Source organism: Numenius arquata, chromosome 9 (assembly GCF_964106895.1).
Source record: "Numenius arquata chromosome 9, bNumArq3.hap1.1, whole genome shotgun sequence".
Taxonomy (NCBI): domain Eukaryota; kingdom Metazoa; phylum Chordata; class Aves; order Charadriiformes; family Scolopacidae; genus Numenius; species Numenius arquata.
The window spans coordinates 19,603,309-19,631,265 of NC_133584.1; the positions used below are offsets into that span (position 1 = coordinate 19,603,309).

At 41.2% G+C, this 27,957-nt stretch overlaps 1 protein-coding gene across 1 annotated transcript in view; it reads left to right on the forward strand.

Moving 5' to 3' along the window:
- Positions 1–27,957, forward strand: part of DOCK10 (dedicator of cytokinesis 10) — a 167,551-nt gene that overhangs the window by 86,482 nt on the left and 53,112 nt on the right. Inside the window, exons 9-20 of the mRNA XM_074153246.1 lie at positions 2,885–3,068; positions 4,720–4,805; positions 6,307–6,390; positions 7,528–7,683; positions 9,167–9,388; positions 10,125–10,247; positions 10,870–10,952; positions 16,812–16,934; positions 18,064–18,143; positions 25,770–25,957; positions 26,583–26,648; positions 27,507–27,599. Coding sequence (XP_074009347.1) covers positions 2,885–3,068; positions 4,720–4,805; positions 6,307–6,390; positions 7,528–7,683; positions 9,167–9,388; positions 10,125–10,247; positions 10,870–10,952; positions 16,812–16,934; positions 18,064–18,143; positions 25,770–25,957; positions 26,583–26,648; positions 27,507–27,599 — 1,488 coding nt within the window. The remainder of the gene's footprint in view (positions 1–2,884; positions 3,069–4,719; positions 4,806–6,306; positions 6,391–7,527; positions 7,684–9,166; positions 9,389–10,124; positions 10,248–10,869; positions 10,953–16,811; positions 16,935–18,063; positions 18,144–25,769; positions 25,958–26,582; positions 26,649–27,506; positions 27,600–27,957) is intronic.

Sequence of the window (27,957 nt, forward strand, 5' to 3'; positions counted from 1 at the left end):
AAAATGGGTCTCAGCAAGACCTCTAGTTAAGCCCTGAATGTCATGGTAAGTGTGGTTTTAGGTACAGATTTAATGCTCTTCCAAAGAGTGTCTCTTCTGCTGTGTTGTTTCTGATGACACTCCATGGTAGCAGAAATGTCTTGACTGTAAGATTTCTGGCCTTTTTTGACTAACCTCTGACAAAAAAAGCTCAAGAAACCTTTGAAATCCTCCTCCTGAACTTTCATGGCTGCCTTCTAAATCTACAGTGTTCCTGCAGATTGTCCCAAACCGTTTGAACTGCATGTTCTCCTCTCACCTCCCCCAGACACTAGTTTTCGGGACTGTTCTTTGATTGACAGTTAGAATTGGATACACAAATTTATGGGCTACCTTCACTAGCAAGAATTGAGAATCTTAGTTGAGGGGGTAATAGGGCAAGTATCGTCAGCTATCAAAGCCTGTGATGAACTTAGAATCATAGGGCTGAAAAAGAAAACCTGGCTTAGAGTTGCAATAAAAAGGGGTGACTATAGAATGTGGAGACAGAGTTGGGTAAAACTGAAGATTTAGAGGAAAACTGTGATGTGAAAGTTCTGATTTAATGAGTTTTAATACCACTATAAATCGTTTAACTCTATGAATGACGTTGAGTTCCTGTTTGATTGAGGTTGGATATCTAAATTGTAGTAAATATCCTGGAGAAATCGTCTCCAGATAAAATAAAAAATACTTCCAAAACAATTCTGTTATTTTGGAAGAATGACCCTGCAGGCATTAGACTTAGCCTGATGTTTCATTTATAGTTCATCCATAGTTTCTTTTTGAATATTTCCTTCTGGAAGAAATTTTAAACTTGAAATTAAGTGTTGAAGATTACAAGTCAACCTCAAGGTCCGCATACCATATGGAAGGACTTAAAGAGAAGCAAACTGAGAAATGGTACTTTTTTTTTTTTTTTCCTGTTAACTCATCAGGAAGAAAATAGTTGGCTTTAGATTTGAAACAAAGACTTTGCTGTAGATCTCATCTGCTTGCCAGAAGTCTGAAGTGCAGATGGAAAAGTGGATATTGAAGTTTTCCTGCCCTAATGTTTTAAGATTCAGCATGTGAGATGTATTGCTCTATTAGATAATGCCTAATAGTGTTACAGTGTCTGATTTAAAGATCTTGGCCGTGTCTGTAAGGGGAAGTAGATAATATAGACAAGAAATGCATTCAATTTAATGCTCTTTATACTTTCTGAAGATAAATTGAAATGTAGCATTTTTCTTTATAGATAGTGCATAAACTGGTATACATAATCCACATACACAAATAATCTGTCTTTAAAAGTTTTGAGTGGCCACTATCTAGGATTCTTGGCATAGGTTTGTTCAACTAGCTCTTGGTCAAGCCCTCGTGTTACATCAGTAAAAACATGTTTCAGTGAAATTTTAGTCCTTGTTTTATATTAATTTGAATTAATGTGGTGATTGGAGGATTAGAGTGATTTCAGGATCAAGAAAAGTATTGGACTCCAAGAACCAATTGCTACAAATCCCAACCCTATTCTTACCCTATGTTGGGTAAGAATTTATATCCCTGAAGGAATATTGTCCTCAATAAAGTACTTGAGAGGAAAACTATTTCCTACCAAGAGAATTTCCAGTAGCAGAACTAAAAAATAACACACACGCACGCACATACACACACACAATTCCAAGTGTTTGAAAAGCCAAGATTTGACTGACTGTTGACCCAAGTAGCTCCAGAAGAAGTTGTTCAGTCTTAACTGATTCCTGAGCTGGGTCATGACATGTAATTTAAGGACTGGAGCAAATGATTAACAACAGATTGGGTAGGAATCTTCTAAATCATATCTGCTGCTGGAAAAAAAAACGTTCATGGAACTTTATTTTCAGTGTCTCGGGTTCTCGGTCTCCTCTGCTAATCTGTATCAGATTTTGCCTCTTCCTCTTAAATAAAAGGATCACTACCATCTCACTGTCTGGCTTAGAAGCTATTCTTAGTAACCAGTTGGTATGGGACTGTACTGAGAAATAGTCGTAGCATGTAGAACTATGGGATACCATTGTCATGTTATTTCAGACCGTTAATGAAGAAGAATAAAATTGAGTGAAATGACCGGTGGACAAATTGTTTTTCCCTTGTCAGCATCACTCCAAGGTTAGATGTGTCAACAAAGTGATGGCATTTTTCTGGAATATTGAAAACAAAACAGTGGCACTGATGTCCAGAGTCAGTGGTTGTAGAAGTTTGATAAAGTAATGGCGGGGGTAGGATGTGTGAGTGCTCTTTCAGATTTAAGCAAGGAGGAGAGATAATTGATGCAACTGCTTCCATAAGACTAAGAGATAAAAGCCTCACTAATTCGATAAATTTGAGGAATGAAGTACGTTATATTAGATCACATCACTTTGTTTAATTTTATTGAGCAAGTGTCAGTAACTTAGTTTCAGTAACTAAGCGCCTGTTAATTCTTATGACAGATACTTATGGATTAATGATCTACTGCAGGTGAAATCTGGTAATACAGATCTCAGAACTCAATCTGTTGGCAATATACTGGGCATTGGTTCTTATTCTATACTTGAAAAGGGTAACATTGCAATGACTGAACAGCATTAAACCTTTTGCCTTCTGCAAAGAAATACTGAAATCGCCATAGTCGTTTTAGAAATCCTTCTAACACAAAGGCAGCAGTGGAAATTGTAACTTTTTCACGTGGAGGAATTTGTCCTATTGCAATCTTCTGGAGAGATTTACCAGTTAATCTCTATTATACATATACATATGTATACCATATATATACCATATACAAGTCCATCTTATGGATGCCTTTTTCAGTATCTTTTTATAATTAATTCTAGTGATTATTTTTCTTTTCCTTTTGTTCCAACAGAATAATAGGCTTAGGAAACATGCCTTTGAGTTGAAAATGAATGACCTCACATACTTTGTGCTGGCAGCTGAAAATGAGCAGGATATGGATGACTGGATTTTCACTCTCAACAAAATCCTGCAAATAAATCCAGAGGGAACCATTCAGGAGAGGAAAAGTGCAGATCTCACTGATCTGAAACTTGGTAAGAGTGAATAGTCTCTTGCATTGTTTTTTCTTAATCAAATGGAAAAAATTGAACCTTCAGATACCGCTACTGACTCATTTTAACTGCCTGAGTCTGTAATGGATTATACACCTATCGATTTCTGACGAAGCAGCACCAGTCTTTTGGCAATCCCTGAACAATCTCAGCTAACTCCCCACGGATCATTTTCAAGAGGCTGTGGGAGAGGTAAAGCCGCTCCCCACAAAGTCAGCAGGAGCAACGTGGCTCTGCTTTGCATATGCAGCTCTTTTTGAAATATAGTCCTCTCTGTCAATGATCTTGCTAGTACTTTGTGTTTTACTGTCTTGGGAGTCTGAAGGTTTTAAAGAGTTTTGTGCTGGAGAGAGGTTAGATTAGTTCTTTTTCCAGTGTTTTGTTTTCTTTAAAAATCTGGAGCTAATAATTAAAAAAAAAAAACCTAGCTCTGTTATATTGCTCTTTCCCTGGAAGCTTGTTGACTTTTCATTTCTTGCTTTTTGAGTTTGCATATTAATATGCTTTCACTGTGGAAGAAAGAATTGGATGCTCTGTTATACTGCACTCTTCCTGTGGCAGTAATTCATTCCTCCACATAATAAATCCACGTTCAGTTTGGATGAACCCCAGCTGAAATTCTAAGACTGAAAACACTTGAAACCTTAATATGGATTTGAACTGCTTGTGCTCTGAGTGAATCAAAGCTTTGAATCTACATGCATCTGAGTCTTGGGGAAGTTCAGAGCTAATTGAAGGCTTTAGGCTGGTGGCTATAACAGATTATGATTTTGGAGGGACAGGGTACTCATCATATAGCCAAAGATGTTTATAATTTGGAGGCACAAGGGGCTTGCACTTCAGAGTCAGAGAAGTGCTTTTGAAAATCCCACCCATAAGGGATATTAATGAAACAGGCAGAAATATGTGCATAAAAGGTCAAAGACATAAGGCTAACAGAAAACAGAAGTCTCTACTGTTAAAAAAAAACTGATAACAAGCAACAGGAATGTGCTATGGAGTTAACTTGTGAAAAGGCATGATAGTTTCTTGGCAGAAGAGTCCTAAATGGCTGTAATGACTTATTTCGCATTGGGCTGAATTACCTAGTGAAAGCAGAACAGTCCCTGGTGAGCTGAGTAAAGCAAAGGGGTTGCTGTATCGTGCTCTTCTCTGGATCCATAGATTTGCAGCTCACGGAGTCCTGACTGCATCCGTCCCCTTTCCGAAGAGCAGGTAAGGTCCTGCCTGCCTCACTCAAGACTCCCTTTACTGGGAGTCCGAAATCTTTTGGTTGATATAAACCCTCGATGTTGCCTCAGAAGGGACCAAGAGAGCAAAGGAAGGTGTCTTTGTTGTGGTGTGAATATTTGTCATGGACGAACGTGTCAGACATTTCACTGAGTAGAGTCAGGCCTCTTGTTTGAAAGCCTAAATATAGACTAAGGTACAGTAAGCAACAGTGGGAAATGAGGTTGAGGAGGACAGGGGTTTCCATTAGCATCTCTTCCTTTTGTTAGTCTGATGATACTAAAGGGAATTAAAGGGAATAAAAAGAAATAGCAGAGGGATAGGTTTTCTTTTTTTTTTTTTAACCCCAATGGTTATAGCAAGTATAATAAAAATATTTTTGTGTTTTTTTCTTCTTTTCAAGACCCTGCAGAAGTTTCAGTGAATTATGATTACTCTCAAGAAGAGACCGATTCTTCAGAGAACACCTTGCACCCAGACTTCGCAAAAGTAATGGATGTTATATGTGTCTTTACAAGCTTAGTGGAAAGTGCTATCTAGGTGAAAAAACATCTGCCAATAGATGTCATAAATATTGTGAAAGATTTGAAAATAGAGCACAGCCCATTGTGTTTGTTAGAGCTACGACAAATGACAGGAATAATTTTCTTCTGAACAGCTGATGGCTGTGTTTAAATGAGAAAAGCTGCACTGTGGTTTGATTTAGACCTGTGAAGTCAGTAAGGATCTGGTCTCTGCAGTTATCTGTGAAATATTTACTCTCTTTAACTGCATTTCAGAAGACTTTAGCCCTTGGAGAGACAGGATTTCCTGTGTGACTTGCAAGGAAACAAGCTGTGAACTGCTCATCACCTTCTGTAGTTTCATTGAAAGATGCATGTAGTATCAGGGGAGGTGTTTGTCTTCTGGATCTCATAAACTGCTTCATGTGGAGGAGATAATTGTAGACAGTGCTAAGAAGTTTTTGATGAAAAGCTAGATTGGAAATATTTCACTGCTTTTTCTTAAATGAATGTATGATGTTTGTAATCTTCTGTCAGTGGGCTTTTATAGATACTATCTCTCTACACAACCAAATGCTATTTGAGGATGTTACTCCCACAGATTTGAACTGAAAGCTGTATATGCAAATGAGGACAGAATTTGATCTACATCTTACTTTAGGTTGTATTCATGTATATGAAGTCGTCACATAGAATTTAAAAACAAAAAAAACCAAACCAAAACAACAACAAACCCAAAATAAAAACAAAACAGCTAACCAACCAGAAAAAATGCAACTGAGTTCATTAAGGATAACAGCAGTATCTGATCATCTCGTCTGTGGATAGATAATTTCTAATGGTTTAGTTAATGCAGGTATCTCAAAGGTATCTTAAAATTATCTCAAAAGACTACTATTGGCCTGCAGGTGGCTTCAGGAAGTTGTTGAGTGGGTTTTATCAGAGAGCTTATTATTAACTTAGGCACGTGTCCGTCAGAAATAAAATGGGTGTGAGTGATCCTGCCTTGTGGCAGGAGAGGACTCCCAGCCTTGTCTCTGGGTGACCCGCTCACTCTGTATGCCTGCCCACCTGTGAGGCTGGGCTGCACTTTCCTGCTCCCCTTTCTGCCCTTCCCCTGACACAAGTGTTTTCTGTGGGGCTGGGTTGTTTGTTTTTTTTTCTTCTTCCTCAACTTGTGAATCCCTACATTTAGTGCAGCGATCCACCGTTCTGACATCTTACACTATGGATTCCTTACTAACAGATATGAACTTGAATTACTCAATTGATCTATTTTGAGGTTCCTTAGAAGTATATCATGGCCTGAAAATTCCTGCTTTACAAGCATATAACCTTCAAAGAGTGCTTGAAGATGCTTTGGGATAACTACTGCAGAAATGAGAAGTGTTGTTACAAGTGAAACATTGATCATTCATTTAGAAGTCTAGCAACTCTGTGGATTTCTGTTCTTATGCAGAAAACTAATTTATTTTCTGTCACCACAGTACATCACAGAAACAGAAGAAACAGTGAAAGCCTCTCGAAATACAGAGCGACTAAACCTTTTCTCTTTGGATCCTGATATAGCAGTAAGTGAAATAATATTATTTTTTTTAAGCTCTTAGAAGTGTTAAAATACGTGTGGGCTAAGCTGACTGGGTTAGCTAAGCCACTAGAGTGGACTGGAGATCAGCAAGCAACTGAGTATACCCGAGACTTCAGCTTTGAAGGGTGAGGGGAGCTATCTCTAGTCAGTAGAGATTTCTCTATAGATTCTGCCCATGTCTGATCACAGAGCGGTTGAGGATGGAAGTGACCTCTGGAGGTCATCTAGTCCAGTCTAGCTAAGCTTTGACTGGAGGTCATCTAGTCCAGTCTAGCTAAGCTTTGAATCATTAAAGCAAACTGGAAATATTGCAGGAGGGAACCTTCTCTTGGACTGGGAAAGTTACAAGAACAGTGGTTTTATTGTTATACATTACACTGAATTTAACTACAGAAATGTGAATGGATATAAAAAGCAGTGGGAAAGTACAGTTGGAGGTACAAGGGGCTATCTATGTGAAAAAAATTTTAGCTGGAAGTGTAGGAAGTGCAGGTTGCTTTGCTTTTTATCTTCAGTTTGCTTATCATTTAGTGTCAAAGTTCATAATTCAAATAATGTTATTCTTTGCACTGAATGTACATTTTTGGTGATTTAACTGGAAACTTTAGTTAAAAAGAAGACTTAAGTAAAATCGGGATCAGTATATATTCAGACTTGAACCTGTTGTCAATCAACTGTAGCGTCATTATAAAAAATATTAAGCAAATTGAAATAATTATGTGTTGCCTAAGTAAGGAGAAAGGAGGGGAAACGTCTAAAATCTAATCCTAAAATATGGTGTTATAGTCTGAAAATATGAGGCTGTTTAGCTTTTAGTTTCCTCATATAGATTAACGTTTCAGAAGCAATCAATAAACAAGAAAAAAAATCTGTTCTAAAGTTATAGGATCACTAATTCTGCCTCTGACATTATGTTATGTCCTCAGGCAATCTTTTTGCTTTGCTTCTTGGTCTAAAAATTAGGAATAACACTCATTTACAATAGTAATGTGAAGCTATCAGCAGTGATTTTTTTGAGGTTTTCAGGTGCTTCATTGATTGTCAAGGCCTTTAACAAGCTAACTTACTTTTGGAATGCCATGCTCTTCCTATGTATAACAAATCGCCCAACTTATTTCAGTCCTTGAATCCTCAGAAAAAAGAATTGCCAGGGACAAACTCGGTGCTCAAGCCATTTGAAGAAAAGCCTGCAAAGAGGATCCTGGTAACTTGCAAATCCCTCAGTTTGAATCTCCAGGCCTGTGTTACTGAAAATGAAAATGATCCTTCAACCAATGTAAGCTTTACTTATTTCTCTGCGATTTTTCTCTCTCTTTTTTTTTTTCCTTTTTTTTTCTTTCCCCTCTCTTTCTGTGTACTTCTTATTTTGGAAAGAAAAAGTAAAATGAAAGCTGTATCATGCACGCATACTGCATTCACTCCTCCTCTGCCTATCCCTTTGGATTGAATAATAAAACTGATAAACTTCTCAGTAAGTATTTTGAAGCTGATTTAGATTTTGGACTTTTAGCTACCGTTCATTGAGGAATTACAAATTTTAAAATCCTTGAGGATTCTTAACAATTGCTATAAGAAGAACAAGTTTACACTGCCAAGACCTTTGTAAGGAGGCAATTGAGTATCACTTGCTGGTGAACTGTTTTCCAGACAGAGACCAGGAACCAAGCAGATTAAATTACAGAAGGGAAGGCAAAATAGAATGGACTGGATGCTTCATCTAGTGGAACAGCCCAGATAAAATCAGGACAAACCAGAAAATTTTGCTTGTTTTTATTTAGGAAAAAATGGCAGGGAAAAGCGACATGTAGCTGCCAGTCCATAGCTTTTAGTTAGTTCTCCTCTGAAGCAAGGAGATTTTGAGAAATTAGCATCCTGGCAACTCAACTTTCATACATTACATATTGAGGCATTGATTTTTTATTTTTTTTTTTTTTTTTTTATTTGAAGATGACCTCTACAGTGATGCATATTCAGCATGATGTAATCAATACTCTTGTTTTGGCAGACTGGAATAACTGTTTAAATCAAGTCATGATAACTGTACCGAGGGCATGCAATAATTCACTACAGAGACTGAAAAAGCATAGAATATTCTACCTGCGATGTGTTGTTCCTTATCTCCAAAGTTTTAAGATTATGATTTCTGGACAGCTCAGAAGGTCTTATTCTTATTCTGAGACTGATTAATTTCATATTATGGAGGCTCTTTGGAGGTTACTTACAGTCATAGGACTCAGTTCCCTGGTACTATGTGATAGAATAAGTGGGTACTGTCAGAGCGACTTGAATGCTCTTGGTTTTGTAGCAAAATGGAACATGTGTTTCCCACAGAATAATACACCCACACATTTGTGTTTGTACCAGTAAACATTTTTCATCTACTTAAATTTGTCATCTTTGTACCGCGTTTCTGGCAATCCCTGAAAGCCCACCCTGATTCTTCTTTCTTTTTCTTTTATTCTCTCTGTTCATTTACTCTAATAATTATCTGTGACAAATACATTTGTTTTTTAATCTGCAAGTTTTAAGTTAGCTGTCAATTACTCTTCTGTCACATTGTTAACAAACTACCTTTAAAAGCCCCAAAAACCGCATGGTTGGAAACGACCTTTGGCAGGTGTGTGTTTTTAATGGATCTCATAATTTGTAAATAATGTTTGTTTGCTTTCTTTTTTTCCTAGCCTCAGGAAACAATTAAAAGATAGTTTACCCCATTGGTCTCAGTTACTGCTATATTATGTTTCTGGTGTTTCCTCCAGGTAGAGCCTTTCTTTGTGAGCGTGGCGCTGTATGATGTCAGGGATGGCAGGAAGATGTCTGCTGATTTCCACGTGGATTTGAACCACACACTCGTTAGACAGATGATTTCAGGTTCCACATTGTCGTTAGAAAATGGCACTGTTGACAATATAAACTCAAGTGAAATGGAAGAACCACAGGTCAAGGGGTTCCCAGAAGAATGGCTGAAATATCCAAAACAGGTATTTCACATGTGACTTGTGTGACTTAGTGAAGTGTGACTTTAGTGCAGTAGTAGTATTCATTTTCATCAGAGCATTTATTTGTACTACCAGTGGTTCTTATTTTCAAGAACACTCTTTTTTTTGTGTATCAGTGGTACTTGTATACAGATGCTTGATTTTTGAGCTTTTTGTATAGACTTTAAAACCATTTACAATCAAAACTTCAAAAAAAAGTTAGTCTGTTGGAGAAACCACCCATGTTTCCTGTGCTCGTTGGTTTCGTTTGCTGACCTTTCCCAAACCAGCCAAACAAAATCGCAACTTAAAGCGACACCCAAATGCTGCATTAATCAAAAAGTGCTTCCACATTCTTGCTGTTCCTGTAAGCCTCACCCTGAAACCCCACACATTACCTTTTCTCCTCCCTGTCATTCCCCTGCGGTGTGACTGACTGAGGCCAGCATTTAAGTCCTGTCCAAGAGGAACAGTTAGGTTAGGTGATGCTACTGGGATCATACTGCTGTTTGACTCGGGTCAGTCTGTTCGCAAGGTGCTGCTTCTGCACAAGCTACTTCAGCACCAGCACAGAGATTTTATTTTCCGTCTGGCTGTATTGAATATGTAGAGATGATAATCCTCAATAATCCTTTCTGAATTTGTTTTGTTACTGTTTCCATCAACAGAGAGCACTGGCAGTATTTAATTTCTCCGGTATTGCTATATACTATTTAACTGTTCTCTCTTTTATCCACAGGCTCTTTTCTCCATAAGTAATCCTCATTCTGAGATAGTATTAGTGGCAAAAATAGAAAAGGTGCTTACGGGAAACATTGCCAGTAGTGCTGAACCTTACATTAAGAATCCTGATTCTTTTAAGGTAATGTAACAGGAACATCAGTTTGTTCCTTGTCGGCTGCAGCCTGTTGGAAGCTGAGGACTTTGCAAGTTGGGCTCACAAATGTCACCAGTGTGTGGTTGCTGAACAGGACAAGCTCACAGGTGGCCCACATCTAAGAAAGCAAATGGCCAAGTTCCATTGACTGAACGAATGAAGTGCCATTTGTCTGCAACATAATGCATTCGTGGTGCATTCCTATGCTAGTTATGTCTCAGCAGAGTGAAATTCTCCTTCAGCAATCTTTTAGGAATAATGAGGTAGAGCACTTCATATATGCGAAAAGTTGGGGTAGACATCTGTTACTCGCTGAGAGCGGGCAGTGCATCTGCGTTGGGTATATTACAGAAAACTAGAAAAATAACTGTAACTTACACAGGTCCGACTAAAGGGATGGTGAAGGGGGTTAATATTTCAGTATCATCATATTCATTTGTGATATCTTTGCTGTCCACCCAGGACCTTCTGTTATGGGCAGTATCAGGTTAATTTTTTTTACGGACACTATAGCCTCTTCAGAAGAGGAGTGCTTGGATGTACTCTGTGCTGCATTTCAGATACTATAATCATATAGATGAAATAACTCATGTTTTCTTTTTTGTAGTGTGCACAGAAAGTGTTAAAATCCAATAAACAGTTCTGCAGCAAGCTGGGGAAATACCGTATGCCATTTGCTTGGTCGGTGAGGTATGTATTACTCTTTCTATAATTTTATAAGTGTCTTGTAGGTTATTCTGTTCTTGGACTTCTGTGGCTTCTGTTCTGACCATGGCAGGCCAGGTGGAGAGCTGCCTGAAGCTGTAGGGAGGAAAGAGGAGTGAGCGCTGGGTGAAAAAGTCCCACTGTGGCATTGCCCATGACCATGAGGGACAGCTGTACGGCTGTGGGCTTCTGGTGTGGAGGTATGGAGCAACCAGAAGTGCACAGTTTCCCCTGCCATGCAGAGCAGAAAGCTTGTGATTTTAGAATATGGTGCTTAGATGGCAAAGGAGAAAACATTCAGTAAGGTACAGCCGTTTGAAGAGTTCATTTATTTTTTATTGACATATATTTTTGTCAATATCCAGTAGGAACAGAAGTACGTGCGTGCTCAAGAGAAAGACAGATAATGTGCTCTGTCATCTCAAGCTCAAGGATACTCATTAATATTTACTACTTCTGTGTATCCGAAGGACCATTCATCAAAACTATATTGATGGGTGTCTCTGGGTTGACAGCGCTACTTTTAGCATGGAATGGAGAGAGCTGCAGGCTTGACATTAGTCTGACTTGAGGTTTTTTATTAACTCTGTCCTGCCTGCCTGTGGTCTGTGGAGGTACCATCAGTGGGATGTCCTGTGCAACTCAGTCATTGCCGTAGCTATCTTTAGGTGGTGTGATGATTTTCACTAGTTCAGAGTCTGCCGAGTCACTCTTGCATGTGGATAAGGCTAAAACATTCTTCCACATCTTCAGCAAATCTTATTTCAGAGTGTTTCTTGGGAAAAAAAAACCAAACACCAACGGAACAACAAAACCAGAAAGATTTTGTTTCTTATTTTGAAGGAAGTACGTTTCCCTTTGATAGGATTCTCCAAGTGGCAATGCCTATTGCCTGTAGGTGAGAGGGAGTAGGAGGAACAGGGTTTGGGCTGTGCCATCCTATTCTGTAGGTGGACGCTGGGCTGTGTATGCACTGTGGCTGCGCTGCTCAAGCAAGTTACGTAGTACTGGGCCTCGGCCCAAAATTGTAGCTGCAGGTCTGCATGTGCTCTGCCTAAGAGAAGTCTAACAGACATGAATGAAGTTTTTACTTCTATCCCCGTAAGGTGGATGGCACCCTAACTGCCTGTCAAGCTGGGGTGTGCTGAGAAAATGGTGCTTTTCAGAAGATTCTCCTCTCTTTTCAGTTCTGTGTTATTTCAGATATTTTATCATTAAAATACCAGTTGGCAACTCCTTGGTTACCTCAATCATAACTGCATAAATTTATTTTTTAATACCAGGCCAGTTTGATTTGGAATAAGGAATAAAATTTTGATTAGATCAAGCTTGACTAACAAATAATGCTCCACCAGATTTAAACCTGCATTTGAGTTTTTTGGGTTCTAGTAACATGGTATATGACAGCAGCAGCTTCCAGTCACCACAGCCACGTGAGCAGAACTGTTTTATATAGATGGATTGCTCTGCTTAACTACTATTCATCAAAGTGGAGCACAGCGGTTGCTGCTGCTGCACTCAACGCTATGCATAGGGTAAAGGAACAGACATTGTCTTTTTGGGAATTCCATGCAGATTGGTTAATTGACACAGGCTGGAATGGGGCAAAGGACATAAGGCAGGATGAGAACAATAGAGCTCTGTCTGAGAGGAGCTTGCCTGTCTGATGTTCAGTACACTGGGTATGAGAATACCTGGGAGTCTGAACCTTCCTCAGTCTTTGAGACTTTTTGTCAATGGAAACCCTTGGCTCTAGTTCCATACTTTTTCAGTTTCAGAGATGGCATTGATCTGTTTCACTAGGTATTCTCTCCAAAATTACAAGCTTCTTTTTCAATGTGCAGTCCACAGTCTTAGAAAATAAAATCAAAAACATCTCCACGTCATACATTTTTGCTTTCCCTGGGACAGGGTCAGATCGTGCCTAAATATGTTTGCCTGGCCAATATTTCTGGCTGCGATTTCCCAGGTATAAATAGGAATATACACTTGTGGTGTTAGCAAATGCACAGTGAGTGCAACTTTTTGCAGACTTACTGTGTGTGCATTACACAGATGGCCTGCATGTGGGCAGAGGACATAGCTGGGGTTTGTGGACATCCCTCAGTTCCAGCAGGCAGTGTTGTCTGGATGGCGTCCTAATTTGGTGCTTCACTGCCCATACCATTAAAAAGCTTTCCTCCCATCTGTAGAATTAATTACAGAAAATATACTTGGGTGTGTTTATCAGCTTTTAAAGTTTTTCATTATAAATCACATGAGATAACATAGTTTAAAAATCATTGACTAAATATACCACATGTATGAACTTGTTGTTATCAGTGATGTTGCACAAGGAATTTATTTAGTTCATTGGGTCAAATTCTGCACTTATTTACATCTGTTTGTGTATTAACATTACTCAGGACTCTCTTTGGTAAAAGCAAAGTATAATTTGGCCCTATAAAATCTATTTCTGTTTTCACAGCTTGAAATGAGAAGTTTCCACAGGAGGCTATCACTCTACAGGGAAAAAATGGTTTGGCTATGATAAATAGCAAAACCCTGGGTTTGGAAATGTGTTTTCCAGTTATTTCATTCTGGCATTAACCACACTCCTGTTTTTGTGTGGAAATTTTCCCCCCTTAAAGCAGTTACAGATGGCCACAGTGCGATTTTTACATATCCATTCACTGAGCCAAAATCTTGACAGTTAAGTGTTGTGCATGTGACTGAAACTCTTAATTAGCTTACGTGGCATCCAGTTTGTTAGCATCATGCAAAAGCATGACTCAGGGTTCCTCCCTGATTTCTTGCTGGCGTTGGTGGTATCTGGTGTCTATATGCTCTTGCAGGTATAATTATGGTATGTGTTAGAATTACAGTGTGTCAAATTCATCTTCCATTCTCATATTCCTGACAGAACTGCCAAAGTTTGCAAATATGTGCCTGAGCTACATATTGTAGATGTGAGGAAACTTCACTCACAGAGATTAGTTTTTTACACTCTGTTGTTCCTTCAAACCTTCTCCACCCTCGTAAACTTCATGTTTTAGAGCCTAATAGTTTAATCCTTCAATACATTGGGCAGCGGCTGGTTCGGTTCTCAACTGGTGTAGGTTGATGTAGCTGAAGGTAGTGAGGCTGCATTGATTTACAGTAGCTGCAGATCTCACAATGAATCTCTAACCCTAGAGGTGAGCGATTTTCCCACAAATCATAAGACACTACTTAAAAACTAGCTTTTTCAATGTTGAATTATGAACATTGTATAGGTTTTCCATGCTTCAAGAATTTTTATGATTGTGGACTATCAGCTAACAATGTCAGAACAGTAGAATCTATGAAATTTTTCTTACTACAATCTCTCTGTAACCGACAGCAAGGAATCGTTAATATATTAGAGAAATATTGGACTCCTGGGTTGCAGAAGTGTTTTATTACGTTTCCGTTTCTTTGCTGTGATGGCTGTCGTTCTCAAATGCCTTCAGTATGTTCACTGTGACAAGGATCGCTTTTGTTCCACCTGCGCCCAGCAGCCTGAAAGGATCTAGCAAAACATGGGATTGTGATTACTTAACTGCAGGCGTAATACTTGCTGCTCTGGCAATTCTTCAGCTTTAATGAGACAGGGGAACAGAGACACCAGTACGGTTTGACCAGCACAAAGCCATTTGACTCTTCCCTCAGTGTACAAAACATACCTGGTTTTAAGAAGAATTACCTAGTTTTCAATGGACATCTAATTTGCTCCTGTAGTGGCAAGAGCTTTACGTTAATGAGGTGTTCTGTGTAAGTCGGAGGGGTACAAATACCTGTTTCGTATTGTGGATACCTGGTTTCATGCCTTTAATTTTATCCTGGGTGTATTATTTAGGCTGGGATATTACGCTGAACTGACGAGGAACAGTTCTAGAGGTAGGGCATAAGATACCGAGGGAGCACTGATGCTGGGGAGGAGTGGTTGTAGGCAGGCTGTAGGCTCTGTAAAACCCTTCTGACTCCACACCAGAATGGCCAGAGTGGAGGAGGTGATGATGCTGTGTCCCTGAGCCTCCTGGGAGGCAGTGCTCGATGCTCAGCACCACTGACCTGGAGTAAGCTATTGCTAGCACAGACCTGGTTCTTTTTCCTTCTACACTATGAAGACCCCCAGCCCTGCTGTGCTGTGCAGTGGTTTGCTCGGTGTCAGAGCCTGCACAGGAATTAGTTAATAAGTTGCAGCAGAGCCTGGTTTTGCTCAGCATCACATTGCAGAACCCAGTGGCACGGCAGAAATAACTCACTGAATGTTTTAGTCCTCTCTGTTAGTCGGGAAAAGGAAGCAGTGCTGAGTCCAAGAAACATCAGTGTCACCAATACTGTAGTAATTATTAAATTTTATCTTTTTTTCTTTCTTTTTTTTTTTTTTTTGTCTGACAGTAGTTTAATAGGATTTGTAAAGTGGTGGCTGCCAGAAATTAGATCTGGTTTTCTGTAATGACAAGATTTTTGACATGACGTGTTGGTGTGGACCTTATTCCCTCTAACTGCTGGAGGCAAAAATCTGATAGAAGAGAGTTGATTATTCTCTACAGTTACAAAGAAATTAAGTAGTGATGCTTCTCTCAGTTAATTAAGTTAAGACACGGTGCATTTATACTTATCCTTGGGATCCTCTTCCAAAGGTTTACTCCATTATTTTGCATCTGGCAACAATTTGTGCTGGCATCAATTCTTCTTCTCGCTGGCAGTGGAACAGAGAAGTAAATTAAGGAAGCAAGATTGGCCAAATGATTCACAAAACAGCACTTAGTGTCAAGAACATTTTACTTTTGTTAAGAAATGTTTTCGCATACTACTGTTGAATCCAAGGTTCATTAATTTGGGTAGCTGTTACATTATCCAGTCCAGCCAGCATGTGTGACCCTTGGGGATATACAAAGGGCACTGGAATGTCTTAATTAAGTCCTGCAAGTGTCAATGAGCAGGAATGGAAATATCTGAGAATGTATTCCTGTGCTCACAACAGCTAATACTTACTGCTCCCAGTTACAGCTGGGTATCCTTTTTTTCCGTTTCACTTGGCACTTTGTAGCTAGTTCACCAAAAATGTAGTCAATGCTCCACAAACTTGTTTTGTAAAGGAAAGCTAAGCCCCGGTGAGTTGGTGTCATGCTCCTGGAGGACACAGAACAGATTTAATGCATAGGAAGATTCAGTAGAGGTCTTTAACCTGGTTCTGCAAGAGCATACGTTTCTTTATGTGGTGAGATGTAGTGGTTGGGATTTGTCATCTTGCCATGATTTCTGTTATCTAAAATTATCATGATCTTGATCGGATAATAACTTCTTGGACGAAGCTACCTACTGATGTAATGAATTCTTCAAAATGCTTCCTTGAAATAAGGAGAAGGCAGCATTGCAACCAGGGCGGTGAAGGGGTGGGTGGGACATAGGGCTGGCTCCGGTGAGGTGCTGTGCACTTCCAGTTCTCTCGAGTGAGACTTGGCAACAGAAGAGGGGAAAAAATAGTGGATGCTGAACACTATGGTGATCTGTTCTAGCATTAAACCCCAGCAGCTCCCAATTGTGAGCAGTCACGCTCCACCTGAGGTCAGTGGGGACTTTCTGCATCATGTCAGATTAAACAAGGTCTTAAGTCTTCGCAGGACTGGGACTGCACATTCGAGTAGCCTGAAACTGCCTGTGCTTCTGCAAATGTACAGCTCGGAAGAGCTGTCTTGTGTGAAGCTCTGCAGGGGGCCTTAGCAGTTGTGTAAGAATTCATATCATAACCTAGTTAAAAGATTACATGACAATTTCAAATGTTCAAATATATATGGGTAAGTGTTAATAAACATGTCATTTTTTCTTTCTTTGTAGACCAGTGTTTAAAGATAATCAGGGAAATGTTGACAGAGACTCCCGATTCTCACCTTTATTCAGGCAAGAAAGTAATAAGATTTCCATGGAAGATTTGATTAAACTAATAGCAGAATACAGAAGGTAAGGAACAGTTTTTAATTTGGTTTGAGAAGGAATAAAAGCTTTATAAAGCTGTGCAGAATAATTTTCACAGCTTTTTTTTCTTCATTTAACAGTGTGCCAAAGTGACCATATTAAATTAGTGTTTTTCACATTAGCTTATTACCTGCCAAAGAGTGCTTTAGGCTGGACTTTCCAGGAAAGCTGAAACATCATTTGGCACATTAATAAATGTTATTATAACCTAAAGATAGTGATTCCTTAAATTAGCTTCCATCAGGTGAAGTAACCAACAAGAGAACATTATCTCAGGGGGAAAAAAAAGGAAGGGGCGGGAGGGGGAGAGAGAGAGAAGGGGTAAAAACATTCTTTAATGGTTTCCTCACTCCTTGCTTTTGTTTGTTAGAGTCTCCATGACAAACTGCAGAGTGGACATTGGAAGGAAAAAACTTCTCCAAATGTTTGACAGTGTGTAAATTAGTGAATAGCAGTTTGGCTATATAGTCTTCCACACAGGTGTAAAATAGGTTAATTATAGAGCAGAGTCTTTGTTTATACTGGATAAGTGACATGAGAATTGAACCATGAATTTCTTCCTGACCGTTCTACTATAAATGTGCCTAGAAATGAACTATGTAACTTTTCCTGTTCCATTTATTTAAAAACAGATCGTAGAAAGATTGAATATCAACTACAGGGATTAGATCGGGCCTCTTATGCCATTTTACTGTTACTTGTCAAGAAACTTTACTGAAATTCTCACTACTCTTATTAGAGTCACCACTGCTGGGTCTGTCTAAAGCAATTCCTAGATAAAGGGAGTTCAGCATCACCATTTTGCCTTTTCTCAAATTGGTTGGGCACGAGGAATATGTCTTGGTCCTTTTTCAGCATGGCACTTGCAGAAGCCATGATGCTGTGAATGCCTTTCATCTCAGTGGTCACAATTCCTTTTAGAGAACATTTGATTCGGATTTTAGAAAGAGAAATACTTGATTTGAGTTTAATAGCCAACAGGTGTATGTTAAAGTGTTTAATATATAAATATATCTTAAATCAGAGTCTGGTTATCATTTTAGATTAATTCCTATGATGGATCTCATCTCCCTTGTTTTAATTTTCTAAAATGTTTTCATTTCTGTCATTGCAGAGCAGAGAAGATTAGCAAAATACAGACTATACCTGGCTGTTTGGAGATTGCGGTTGATTGTGTTCCTTTGGAACATCCAAGTATGATTCCACTTTATAATTAATTATTATAATTAAAAAGGACATTGTCCTAGGCTTTCCAGCCATAATTGCTACCTTGAGACAGTTCTGATAGAAGTGTCTATTGTTGTATAGAAAAATGTACGCAGGGGAGTGTTCTTGATTTGTTTTCTTGAATTATACCATTCTTTGTTTCATCCTGCACCTGGCCAGATATATCCAGGGGTATGGAACACAACATGCTGAATCCACGTGTGATGAAAGTCCAAGGACCACTTTTTGATCTCTAAGGGATTAGGCCAAAGAGCTGAGTGGACTTCTGTAGCTTGAGGTTAATAGTCCTGCACTATTGATGGGCTGTGGTGCTCATATCCTCTGAGAATTAGCACGTGTGGGACATGCAGCAGGTTTCAAGAACGCAGACTAGGTGGAAGACTTACTTCAGAGGCCACTCGGGCATCAGTGCAGCAACTGCTAAGACAGATGCTTTTAACTTGATCATTTTTTCTCTTTTTAAATTTTCTGTTTCATGGGCCACCTTTCTGTGGCCCACTGTTGCAAAAAGCACAGGTTCATTGAATTCCTCTGAAGTCTTTATACCGTCTTCATACGGCATTAGATAAAAAAAAAGTTTCACTAACATTTCAAAATAAATTTTTAGTTTTGAAATTAAAACAAGCTGATAGCTTGGAGTAGGCAGAATGGTCTGAAGCAGCTTGGGCCTTGTACTGTTACCTGACTCGCTGTGCGCTGCAGCCAGATCAAAGTCTGACTTTAAAGGGTATGTGTTAGTAAAGTGCCCAGTTCCTGTGGAAAGTCAACAAAAATCACAGAATCACCTAGGTTGGAAGGGACCTTTTAAGATCATCTAGTCCAACCGATTAAACAAACAAAAACAAAAAAAAAAACACACACAAAAAAAAAACCACTAACCACCAAACCCAACAAAAAAAACCAAACAAAAAAACCACACACAAAACACAACCCAACACTAATCCATATCCCTGAGCACCATGTCAACTCCTCTCTTGAATACCTCCAGGGATGGTGCCTCAACCACTTTCCTGGGCAGCCCATTCCAATGTCTGACAACCCTTTCAGTAAAGAAATATTTCCTAATATCTAACCTGAACCTCCCCTGGCGTAACTTGAAGCCATTGCCCCTTGTCCTATCATCTGTAACTTGGGAGAAGAGACCGACCCCCGCCTCTCTACAGCCTCCTTTCAGGTACTTGTAGAGAGCGATAAGGTCTCCCCTCAGTCTCCTCTTCCCCAGACTGAACAACCCCAGCTCCCTCAGCCTCTCCTCGTAAGACTTATTCTCCAGACCCCTCACCAGCTTCGTTGCCCTTCTCTGGACCTGCTCCAGCACCTCAATGTCCTTCTTGTGGTAGGGGGCCCAAAACTGGACACAGTACTCGAGGTGGGGTCTCACCAGTGCCGAGTACAGGGGGACAGTCACTTCTCGGGTCCTACTCACCACGCTATTCCTGATACAGGCCAGGATGCTGTTGGCCTTTTTGGCCACCTGGGCAAACTGCTGGCTCATGTTCAGCCGACAGTCGATCAACACCCCCAGGTCCTTTTCTGCCAGGCAGCTCTCCAGCCACTCTGCCCCAAGCCTGTAGCGCTGCCTGGGGTTGTTGTGACCCAAGTGCAGGACCCGGCACTTGGCCTTGTTGAACCTCATCCCGTTGGTCTCAGCCCATCCATCCAGCCTGCCCAGATCCCTCTGCAAAGCCTCTCTACCCTCCAGCAGATCAACACTCCCACCCAACTTGGTGTCGTCTGCAAACTTACTGAGGGTGCACTCGATCCCCTCGTCCAGATCATTGATAAAGATGTTGAAGAGAACCGGCCCCAGTACCGAGCCCTGTGGGACACCACTCGTGACTGGTTGCCAACTGGACTTCACCCTATTCACCACAACTCTCTGGGCCCGGCCCTCCAGCCAGTTTTTAACCCAGTGGAGAGTATACCCATCTAAGCCATGGGCAGCCAGTTTCTCCAGGAGGATACTGTGGGAGACTGTATCAAAGGCCTTGCTAAAGTCCAGGTAAACAACATCCACAGCCTTTCCTTCATCCAGCAAGTGAGTCACTTTGTCATAGAAGGAGATCAAGTTTGTCAAGCAGGACCTGCCCCTCATGAACCCGTGCTGGCTGGGCCTGATCACCTGGGCATCCTTCATGCGTTGCATAATGGCACTCAGGATGATCTGTTCCATCACCTTCCCAGGCACCGAGGTCAGACTGACAGGCCTGTAGTTCCCCGGATCATCCTTCCGACCCTTCTTGTGGATGGGCGTCACATTTGCTAGACGCCAGTCAGCTGGGACCTCCCCAGTTTGCCACGACTGTTGGTAGATGATGGAGAGTGGCTCTGCAAGCACTTCTGACAGCTCCCTCAGAACCCTCAGGTGAATCCTATCTGGGCCCATAGACTTGTTTATGTCGAGGTTTTGGAGCAAGTCCCTCACCATCTCCCTTAGAATTATGGGGGCTTGATCCCGTTCCCCGCCCCTGTCTGCTGGTTCAGGGGTCTGGGCACTTGGGGGACACCCTACTCCACTGCTAAAGACTGAGGCAAAGAAGGCATTCAGTACCTCAGCCTTCTCCTCATCCTTTGTCACTATGTTACCTTCCATATCGAGGAGAGGGTGGAGGTTCTCCCGAGTCCTCCTCTTGCTATTAATATATTTATAGAAATTCTTTTTATTGTTTTTAACATCCAGGGCCAGGTTAAGTTCTAGTTGAGCTTTGGCCTTTCTAATCTTTTCCCTGCATAACTTTACTATACCTTTGTAATCTTCCTGAGTCGCCTGTCCTTTTTTCCAAAGGACATAAACTTTCCTTTTTTCCCTGAGCTGTGACCTTATCTCTTTGTTCAGCCAGGCCGGTCTCTTCCCTCGACAGCTCGCTTTCCTGCGCACAGGGATGGCCTGCCCCTGCGCTTTTAAGACTTCCTCCTTGAAAAATGTCCAGCCTTCCTGGACTCCTTTGCCCTTCAGGGCTGCCTCCCAAGGGACTCTGTCAAGCAGACTCTTGAAAAGTCCAAAGTCTGCCCTCCGGAAGTCCATGATGGCAGTCCTGCTGGCTCCCCTTCTCGCTTCCCTGAGAATCAGAAACTCTATCATTTCGTGATCACTGTACCCCAGACGGCCTCCAACCGTTACATCCCCCACAAGTTCCTCTCTGTTTACAAACAGCAGATCTAGTAGTGCTCCTTCCCTAGTTGGCTCACTCACCAGCTGTGTCAGAAAGTTATCCCCGACACACTCCAGAAACCTCCTAGACTGTTCCCTCTCAGCTGTGTGGAGTGCCCAGCTGATATCTGGTAGGTTGAAGTCACCCACCAGGACAAGTGCAAGTGATCTCGAGACCCCTGCTAGCTGCTTATAGAACATTTCATCAACCTCTGTATCCTGGTTGGGTGGTCTGTAGTAGACTCCTAACACAATATCTGCCTTGCTGGTCCTCCCCTTGATTCGTACCCATAGGCACTCAACTCTACTATTACCATCATTCATCTCCACACATTCATATTCCTCCCTAACATACAGGGCCACTCCTCCTCCTCTCCTTCCTTGCCTGTCCCTTCTGAAGAGCTTGTAGCCATCCATTGCAGCACTCCAGTCATTCGATTCATCCCACCACGTTTCCGTGATGGCAACTACATCATAGCTTTCATGCTGCACAATGGCTTCCAGCTCCTCCTGTTTGTTGCCCATACTGCGTGCATTCATGTAGATACACTTCAGCCGGGCTAATTGTCCCACTATTTTTCTGGGAGGGCAAGCACTAATTCCCACCTGTCCATGTGCAGACTTTTCAGCAGTTACTATCTTGTCGCTACTCCTCATGTCTTTTCTGCCACTTGTGTCTCTCTCCCCTACATCAACTGCTGTAGTAGACTGTAGGGCCTTGCTGGTACCTTTACCTACTGGCACTGGCACGCTACTCCCAGACACCACTTTAGTGACCCTGGTTCCAACCCCATCCCCCTTCGAATCTAGTTTAAAGCTCTTTCAATGAGCCCTGCTAGTTCTTGTGCCAATATCCTTTTTCCCCTTTGGGTTAGGTTTCCCCCGCCTGCTGCCAGCATGCTTGGTGACCTGTAGATCTGCCCATGATCGAAGAATCCAATGCCTTGCCATTTACACCAGTCTTTTAGCCACGAGTTTATCTTTTGAATCTTCCTATTTATTCCTTCATCCACCCCTGTGACTGGTAGGATCGAAGAGAGCACCACCTGTGCTCCTGATCCTTTGACCAGTCTTCCCAGGTCTCTTCATTGTTTTTAGCTTTCTAGTGCCCACCTCATCATTGCCCACTTGAAATATCAGAAGTGGGTAGTAATCTGAGGGTTGAACCAGGGAATGAATTTCCCTTTGTATATCTTTAATCCTGGCCCCTGGGAGGCAGGTGACTTCCCTGTGGGATGGGTCCGGTCTACAGATTGGGCCCTCTGTTCCCCTCAGAAGGGAGTCACCTATTACGACCACCTTTCTTTTTTTCTTGGTTGATGACGTCCTGAGGCATGGGGGTGGGTGACTACTCCTGGGTGCCTCACTGGGTAGATCGTTCTCATTGTTCTCATTTACCTCGTCCCCAAAATCTAGAAGTCCAAACCTATTATGCAGGTGTAACTGGGAAGGTGAGGGAGGCTGTTTGGGGTTCCGCTTCCCTCTCTGAGGAAGGACCAGCCTCCATTCCCCCCTTTCTATTAAGTCCTCTCTCTCTGTCCGGTGACAGGGCGGGAGGGGATCATCTATTTTTGTTGGAGCCTCTTCTTGCTGCCACAGTGTATGGCTCCACCAGTCTATTTCACTTTCACATTCTCTAATACTTCTTAATCTTTCAACCTCTTCTCTCAGTTCCACCACCTGCCTGAGCAGGTCGTTTACCTGCTCACATCTCACACAATGGGTGTCTCTGAGTCCCTGTGGTACCACAGCCAGGCTCAGGCATTCGGTACAGCCAGGGCCCTGAACTGCTGCATCTTGGTGTGGGAGCTCGGTCTGAGTTCCCATGTTCTTCTTCACAGGGGCTTTGGGGCGTTTCATTGCTATTTCCTCCCTTGAGCCTGAACAGACCGATCACTCACTGACTCCCCTCTGTCCTGTGCACAAGCCCCACACGCTCTGCACACGTGATCCTGCGCGCTAGAATACTCGTCCTTGCTCACACACGCCCCTGGCACGTGCTCTAACCTTGTTGTAGCTAGCTGCCGCTGTCGCTGTCCGCGTGGTCTGGGTGAAGCTCGCGCTATGGCCGCTTTTAAATTTGCCGCGGCTCGCCCGGCCCGCCCCCAGGCACGTCAGCCTCTCGCTCCCTCTCGCGATTCCCTCACGCTAAGGAGTAACAGCTTAAACATTGTTTGGTAAATGTGTCTTACTCCGAATAAGGCAGTAAAATAATTTAAAAACTACCAGAAAACTTCCATGCTGTAGGACTCGTTAAAATCTCTGTGAAAACTCTTATTGACTTCAGCCAGCTCTGAAGGAAGCCTTGTAATATCAGTAACCATAGAATCATAGAATTGTCTAGGTTGGAAGGGACCTTTAAGATCATCTAGTCCAACCATCAACCTAACTCTGATAAAAACCATCACTGTAACCAGTTCTGTTATGACACTTCCTTCCCACCCAAAATAAGTCATGCTAGGCTAGTGCTAAAATCCTTTATTGCCAAGAAAAGCCCCTGAAAAGGAAGTTGGCCAAAGATCTTGTCAAGAATTTGCCAGTACGATTGTGTCTCCAGGGACCAACACTGCACTGCTTCACATTAGCATTGATTTGCATTAGACAACAGAAGTAGATCTTTGTTTTTATAAGACTTTACTTACTATAGCTACAACAAGAGCTGGAGGCAGTGGTGTATCCGATGATGCTGTCTGACAGTGTTTTACCTGAAACCAAACTTCTGCCTTTTCTGCTGCATGGGGGGAAGCCAAACTCGCACAGCTCTAGCAAAGGGGGAGAGAGAAGAAGCTTCCCGAAGGTCCCAGCTGTGCTGCATGGTCCCTGCTGCTTGTCCTTTGTGCTGGAAGGTCGGGGCCCCGAAGCTGGGAATAGGGCCAGGCTTCCCTCCTGCTTTCCCTGCTGAAATTCCATTAAGACCCTGAGCTGTGAGGCCCCATTCTTGTGGGAGGCATCAGGAAGAGTAGCTTGTAGCCGAGAGGCACGTGGCTGGTGGCAAAGGGGGCTGTTGCCCCTGTGTGTGTGTCTGTGCGGTGGGAGCGCAGCCGGGAGACACCAGGCTGTCACAAGTGGCCGCAGGAGCCTGCATTTCCAGCTGGCTTCTTCCTGTCACTGCTGCCTCTTCTCGCTCTCTACAGGCTATCGCTGCTCTCCCATCTGAGCTACTGCTATTTAAAAACTTCATTTATTACTCACTACTCTTTCTGTGTTCAGTTAAATGCTATTCCTATTTCCCTGTGGATTTTCTACGGGCCACTGGAAGTGGAGGGCACAGGCGGGCTTCTGCAGAGAGGCCTTAGCACTGCATTCTAATCCTTGGGTTGGTCCCTGGATTTCTCTAATGAAAACCAATGTTAACGATGTTAAAAACTAGACACAATCAGAATACTTATATAGCAAGTTTGAGGGGAAGCTGGCCAGATTATAAGATGTAACGCATCCTTATATTTTAAGATGGTTTGCTTGAGATTTGCCCAAACAGAAAAGTGCTCGTCTTAGCCTTGTAGGCCAAGAGCAGTGAGCAGAGTCTCACAGGTCCTGGGAATGTTAGTAGCAGAAGAGCAAACCTTCAAAAGCGACTCTGAGTATCTTCATTGACCAACGGATGAATTTGAGTGATGGTGTACAGGGAACTATTTCTGGTGCTGAGGAGAATAAACCTTCTCAAGGCTTCTCTACAGCAGGCGGTGGTCACTGCTGGCTGACAAATGCAAGTGATTTAACTTAGATGTTCCCTTTTAATGCTGCTAATTTTGATTGGGAAAGACAGAAGTTTTCATATCTAGATCTTTCCAGCTTAATTCAGGAGCTATGTCTGTTGGCTGCGTACAAGTCAATCGGACACATTTGCCAAACAGCCCTTGAGTTCCCCATGCTGAAGATAAATATCTCACTGATTTAATGGCACAGGCAGACAGAGTATACTCTATCCTTTTTTAATCTCTTCCTGTCTGGGTGACAGAGTGCCTATTTTCATCTTCTGTTTCTTGATCTGATTTCTGTTATCCCAGTTGCATCATATAATTAATCTAGTTCTGCACTACTTGTTTCTTCATTTTGTTTACTGTTATTAGATAATAGAAAAGCTTAAATGAGATATTGAGCTCTAAAATTAATTAGAAACAGCATCACATCAGTATATTCTGTTGAAACTATCTGTATACCAATGGTGCTGTTATGCTCAAATACTGTGTGTGTCAAATGAGGTATTCAGTGCTGTACTATTTAACTCAGATAAACCATATAAGGATGATACCTCGTAATTGTTCTGAGGTAACATGGATGCAATTTAAGGCAGAATTTGACCTCTTGCATCTCAGCATTACTTACTCTTTGCAAGTCAAGGCAGGATTTTACTTGTTCTATGTCAATATTACTTATTCTTAGTAGCAAGACTGTAAAAACAAACATAATATGTGATGGTTTTCTTTTCTGTTCTTTTGAAGACTGTGTAACTTCATCTTTTATTCCAATCAAGCCATTTAATGACATAAAGGAGCATCAACCTACAGTGGAAGTTGAGGAGTTTGTACAGGAATCAACGAAATATTCTCGACCTTACAGAGTATACAAGAACCAAATATACATATATCCAAAACACCTCAAGTATGATAGCCAAAAATTCTTCAACAAGGTACAGTATGTGACCAATTCAGGCCAATGCTGGGTAGTAGTGTACTGTATGAGCTCTCATTGAAATGAAGGAGTGTTCATCCTAATGGAGGGGAAAATGGTGATGCGAGTCACTGACTTGGCTTTTGATCTTTTTCAGTTTTTGCAATCATATAACATTGGTACAATTTTAATGAAGTGAATCTATGGATTAATGTTAAGTTCTATCAATGATTCAAAGATAACATGGTAATAGCTTTTTCACAATTTTAAGAAGGGCTGTATTTTAATGAAATGATGCATGCAGATAAAATTAATCTGGATAGTATTTGTAGTTCTTAAATGAAACATGAGTACTACTTGTGTTTTCATGGTGATTGAAAATTAATTAAGGACAAGACACAGGTAAGTGCTGGTAACCCTATAATCTGCTTCGACGTGGTCAGTTTGAGGCCTGGCTTGCATTTTGCCAGTTCTTGTTGGAAATACTATTTCTAGTGATATCACTGTGACTTCAAGGCATTTTAAGTGTTGATATACCCTCTGTACGTTTCTCCTAGATTTTGAAAACAGCTTATTTCAGCCCTTATAGTTTTTATTGGTACCCCGTTTTTGATCTCAGCTTTAATACGTTCCTGTCTTTTCAGGCACGGAATATAACAGTGTGCATTGAATTTAAAAGCTCTGATGAAGAAGGAGCGAAGCCACTGAAGGTGAGCCACAACAAGAGTATATTCAGAGAACAGTGTTCCTGAGGACATTACTTACAAAACCCTAAAATCAGGGCAATACTAACCCAGAACAATTAAAGAGGGAATGTTGTCATGCATCCTTATACATGTGCACTCTTGTTCTGTTTGATCCCAGCTGGTCGTAATGATTCCAGCTCACAGTGCCATTTTGCAATGCCGGCTTTCTGACTGGTAGAGGGAAAAGAAGACAATATCAGAAAATATTGCCATTTTTTACAGTGCAACTTGCTTATTCTAAAATTTACCATTTACCCTTCATTTCTCACTGAGCTCAGGACACTTGATTGAAAAGAGCAAGGCACAAAATTAAAAGAACCTTAAACTTTTAACTTTGCTATTGGTGAAGGGCTATTGCATAGTATTGTACTGTAGTTTCCCCACCAATAAACAAAGTTGTTATCACTCAATAATCAAGAGCATCCAGACTGGATGCTGCCAGCAAGGAGACTGTTAACTGGTGTAGCTTTTGTAACATTGAAAAGTCAGTAAAGGCATTGTATTGTGCGTTGAACTACATAAAAGTGAAAAAGCTTTTGTAAAGCTTTTTGCAGAAAACTCTGAAATTGATAACGGCAAGGAAGAAGTCTAAGGAGTCTGCCTTGCTTAGCAGAGTGTAGGGTAATTTTCACAGAATCGATGGACTTTTACTGGAAGCGTGTATAAAAAATTGCAGGTTTGAGCACTTAAAATATTTCTTTTAATATTTTACCAAAGTAATTATCATGATACTGTTTTCAACGTACATGCATATTAGATATACCAAGACTAATATCATCAGCAGAATTTCACAATGTAACTAAAGCATGTTACTTTTATCAGTGTATTTATGGGAAGCCAGGTGGACCGTTATTTACAACAGCAGCCTACACCGCTGTGCTACATCATTCCCAGAATCCTGATTTCTATGATGAGGTCAGTCTGCTTTTTCTTTCATGAAGTGTCTGTCAATCCCACATGTTTGACAGTGAGATAGAAAACTATGTGTAAAGAATAGTTCTGTTACAGTTGCTTGTGTATCTGGATGGGCCTGTGTTATGTAGATTTACATACAGTCTCATGTTTTGTTTTGGGTTTTTTTTTGTCTTAAATCAACTCAGCGAGTCCTTCTTTTGTGAGATGTTCTGAGTACAGTTAAGATGCTGTAGAATTAATTAGGAACAGTCTAGCTCTCTAAAATGCACGTCTGGATTACATTAAGGGTCCAGCTGCGTCTCTGAATTTAATGGAAACAGTAAACATGATGATGAAGGGTGGAGCCAAATGTCAGAAC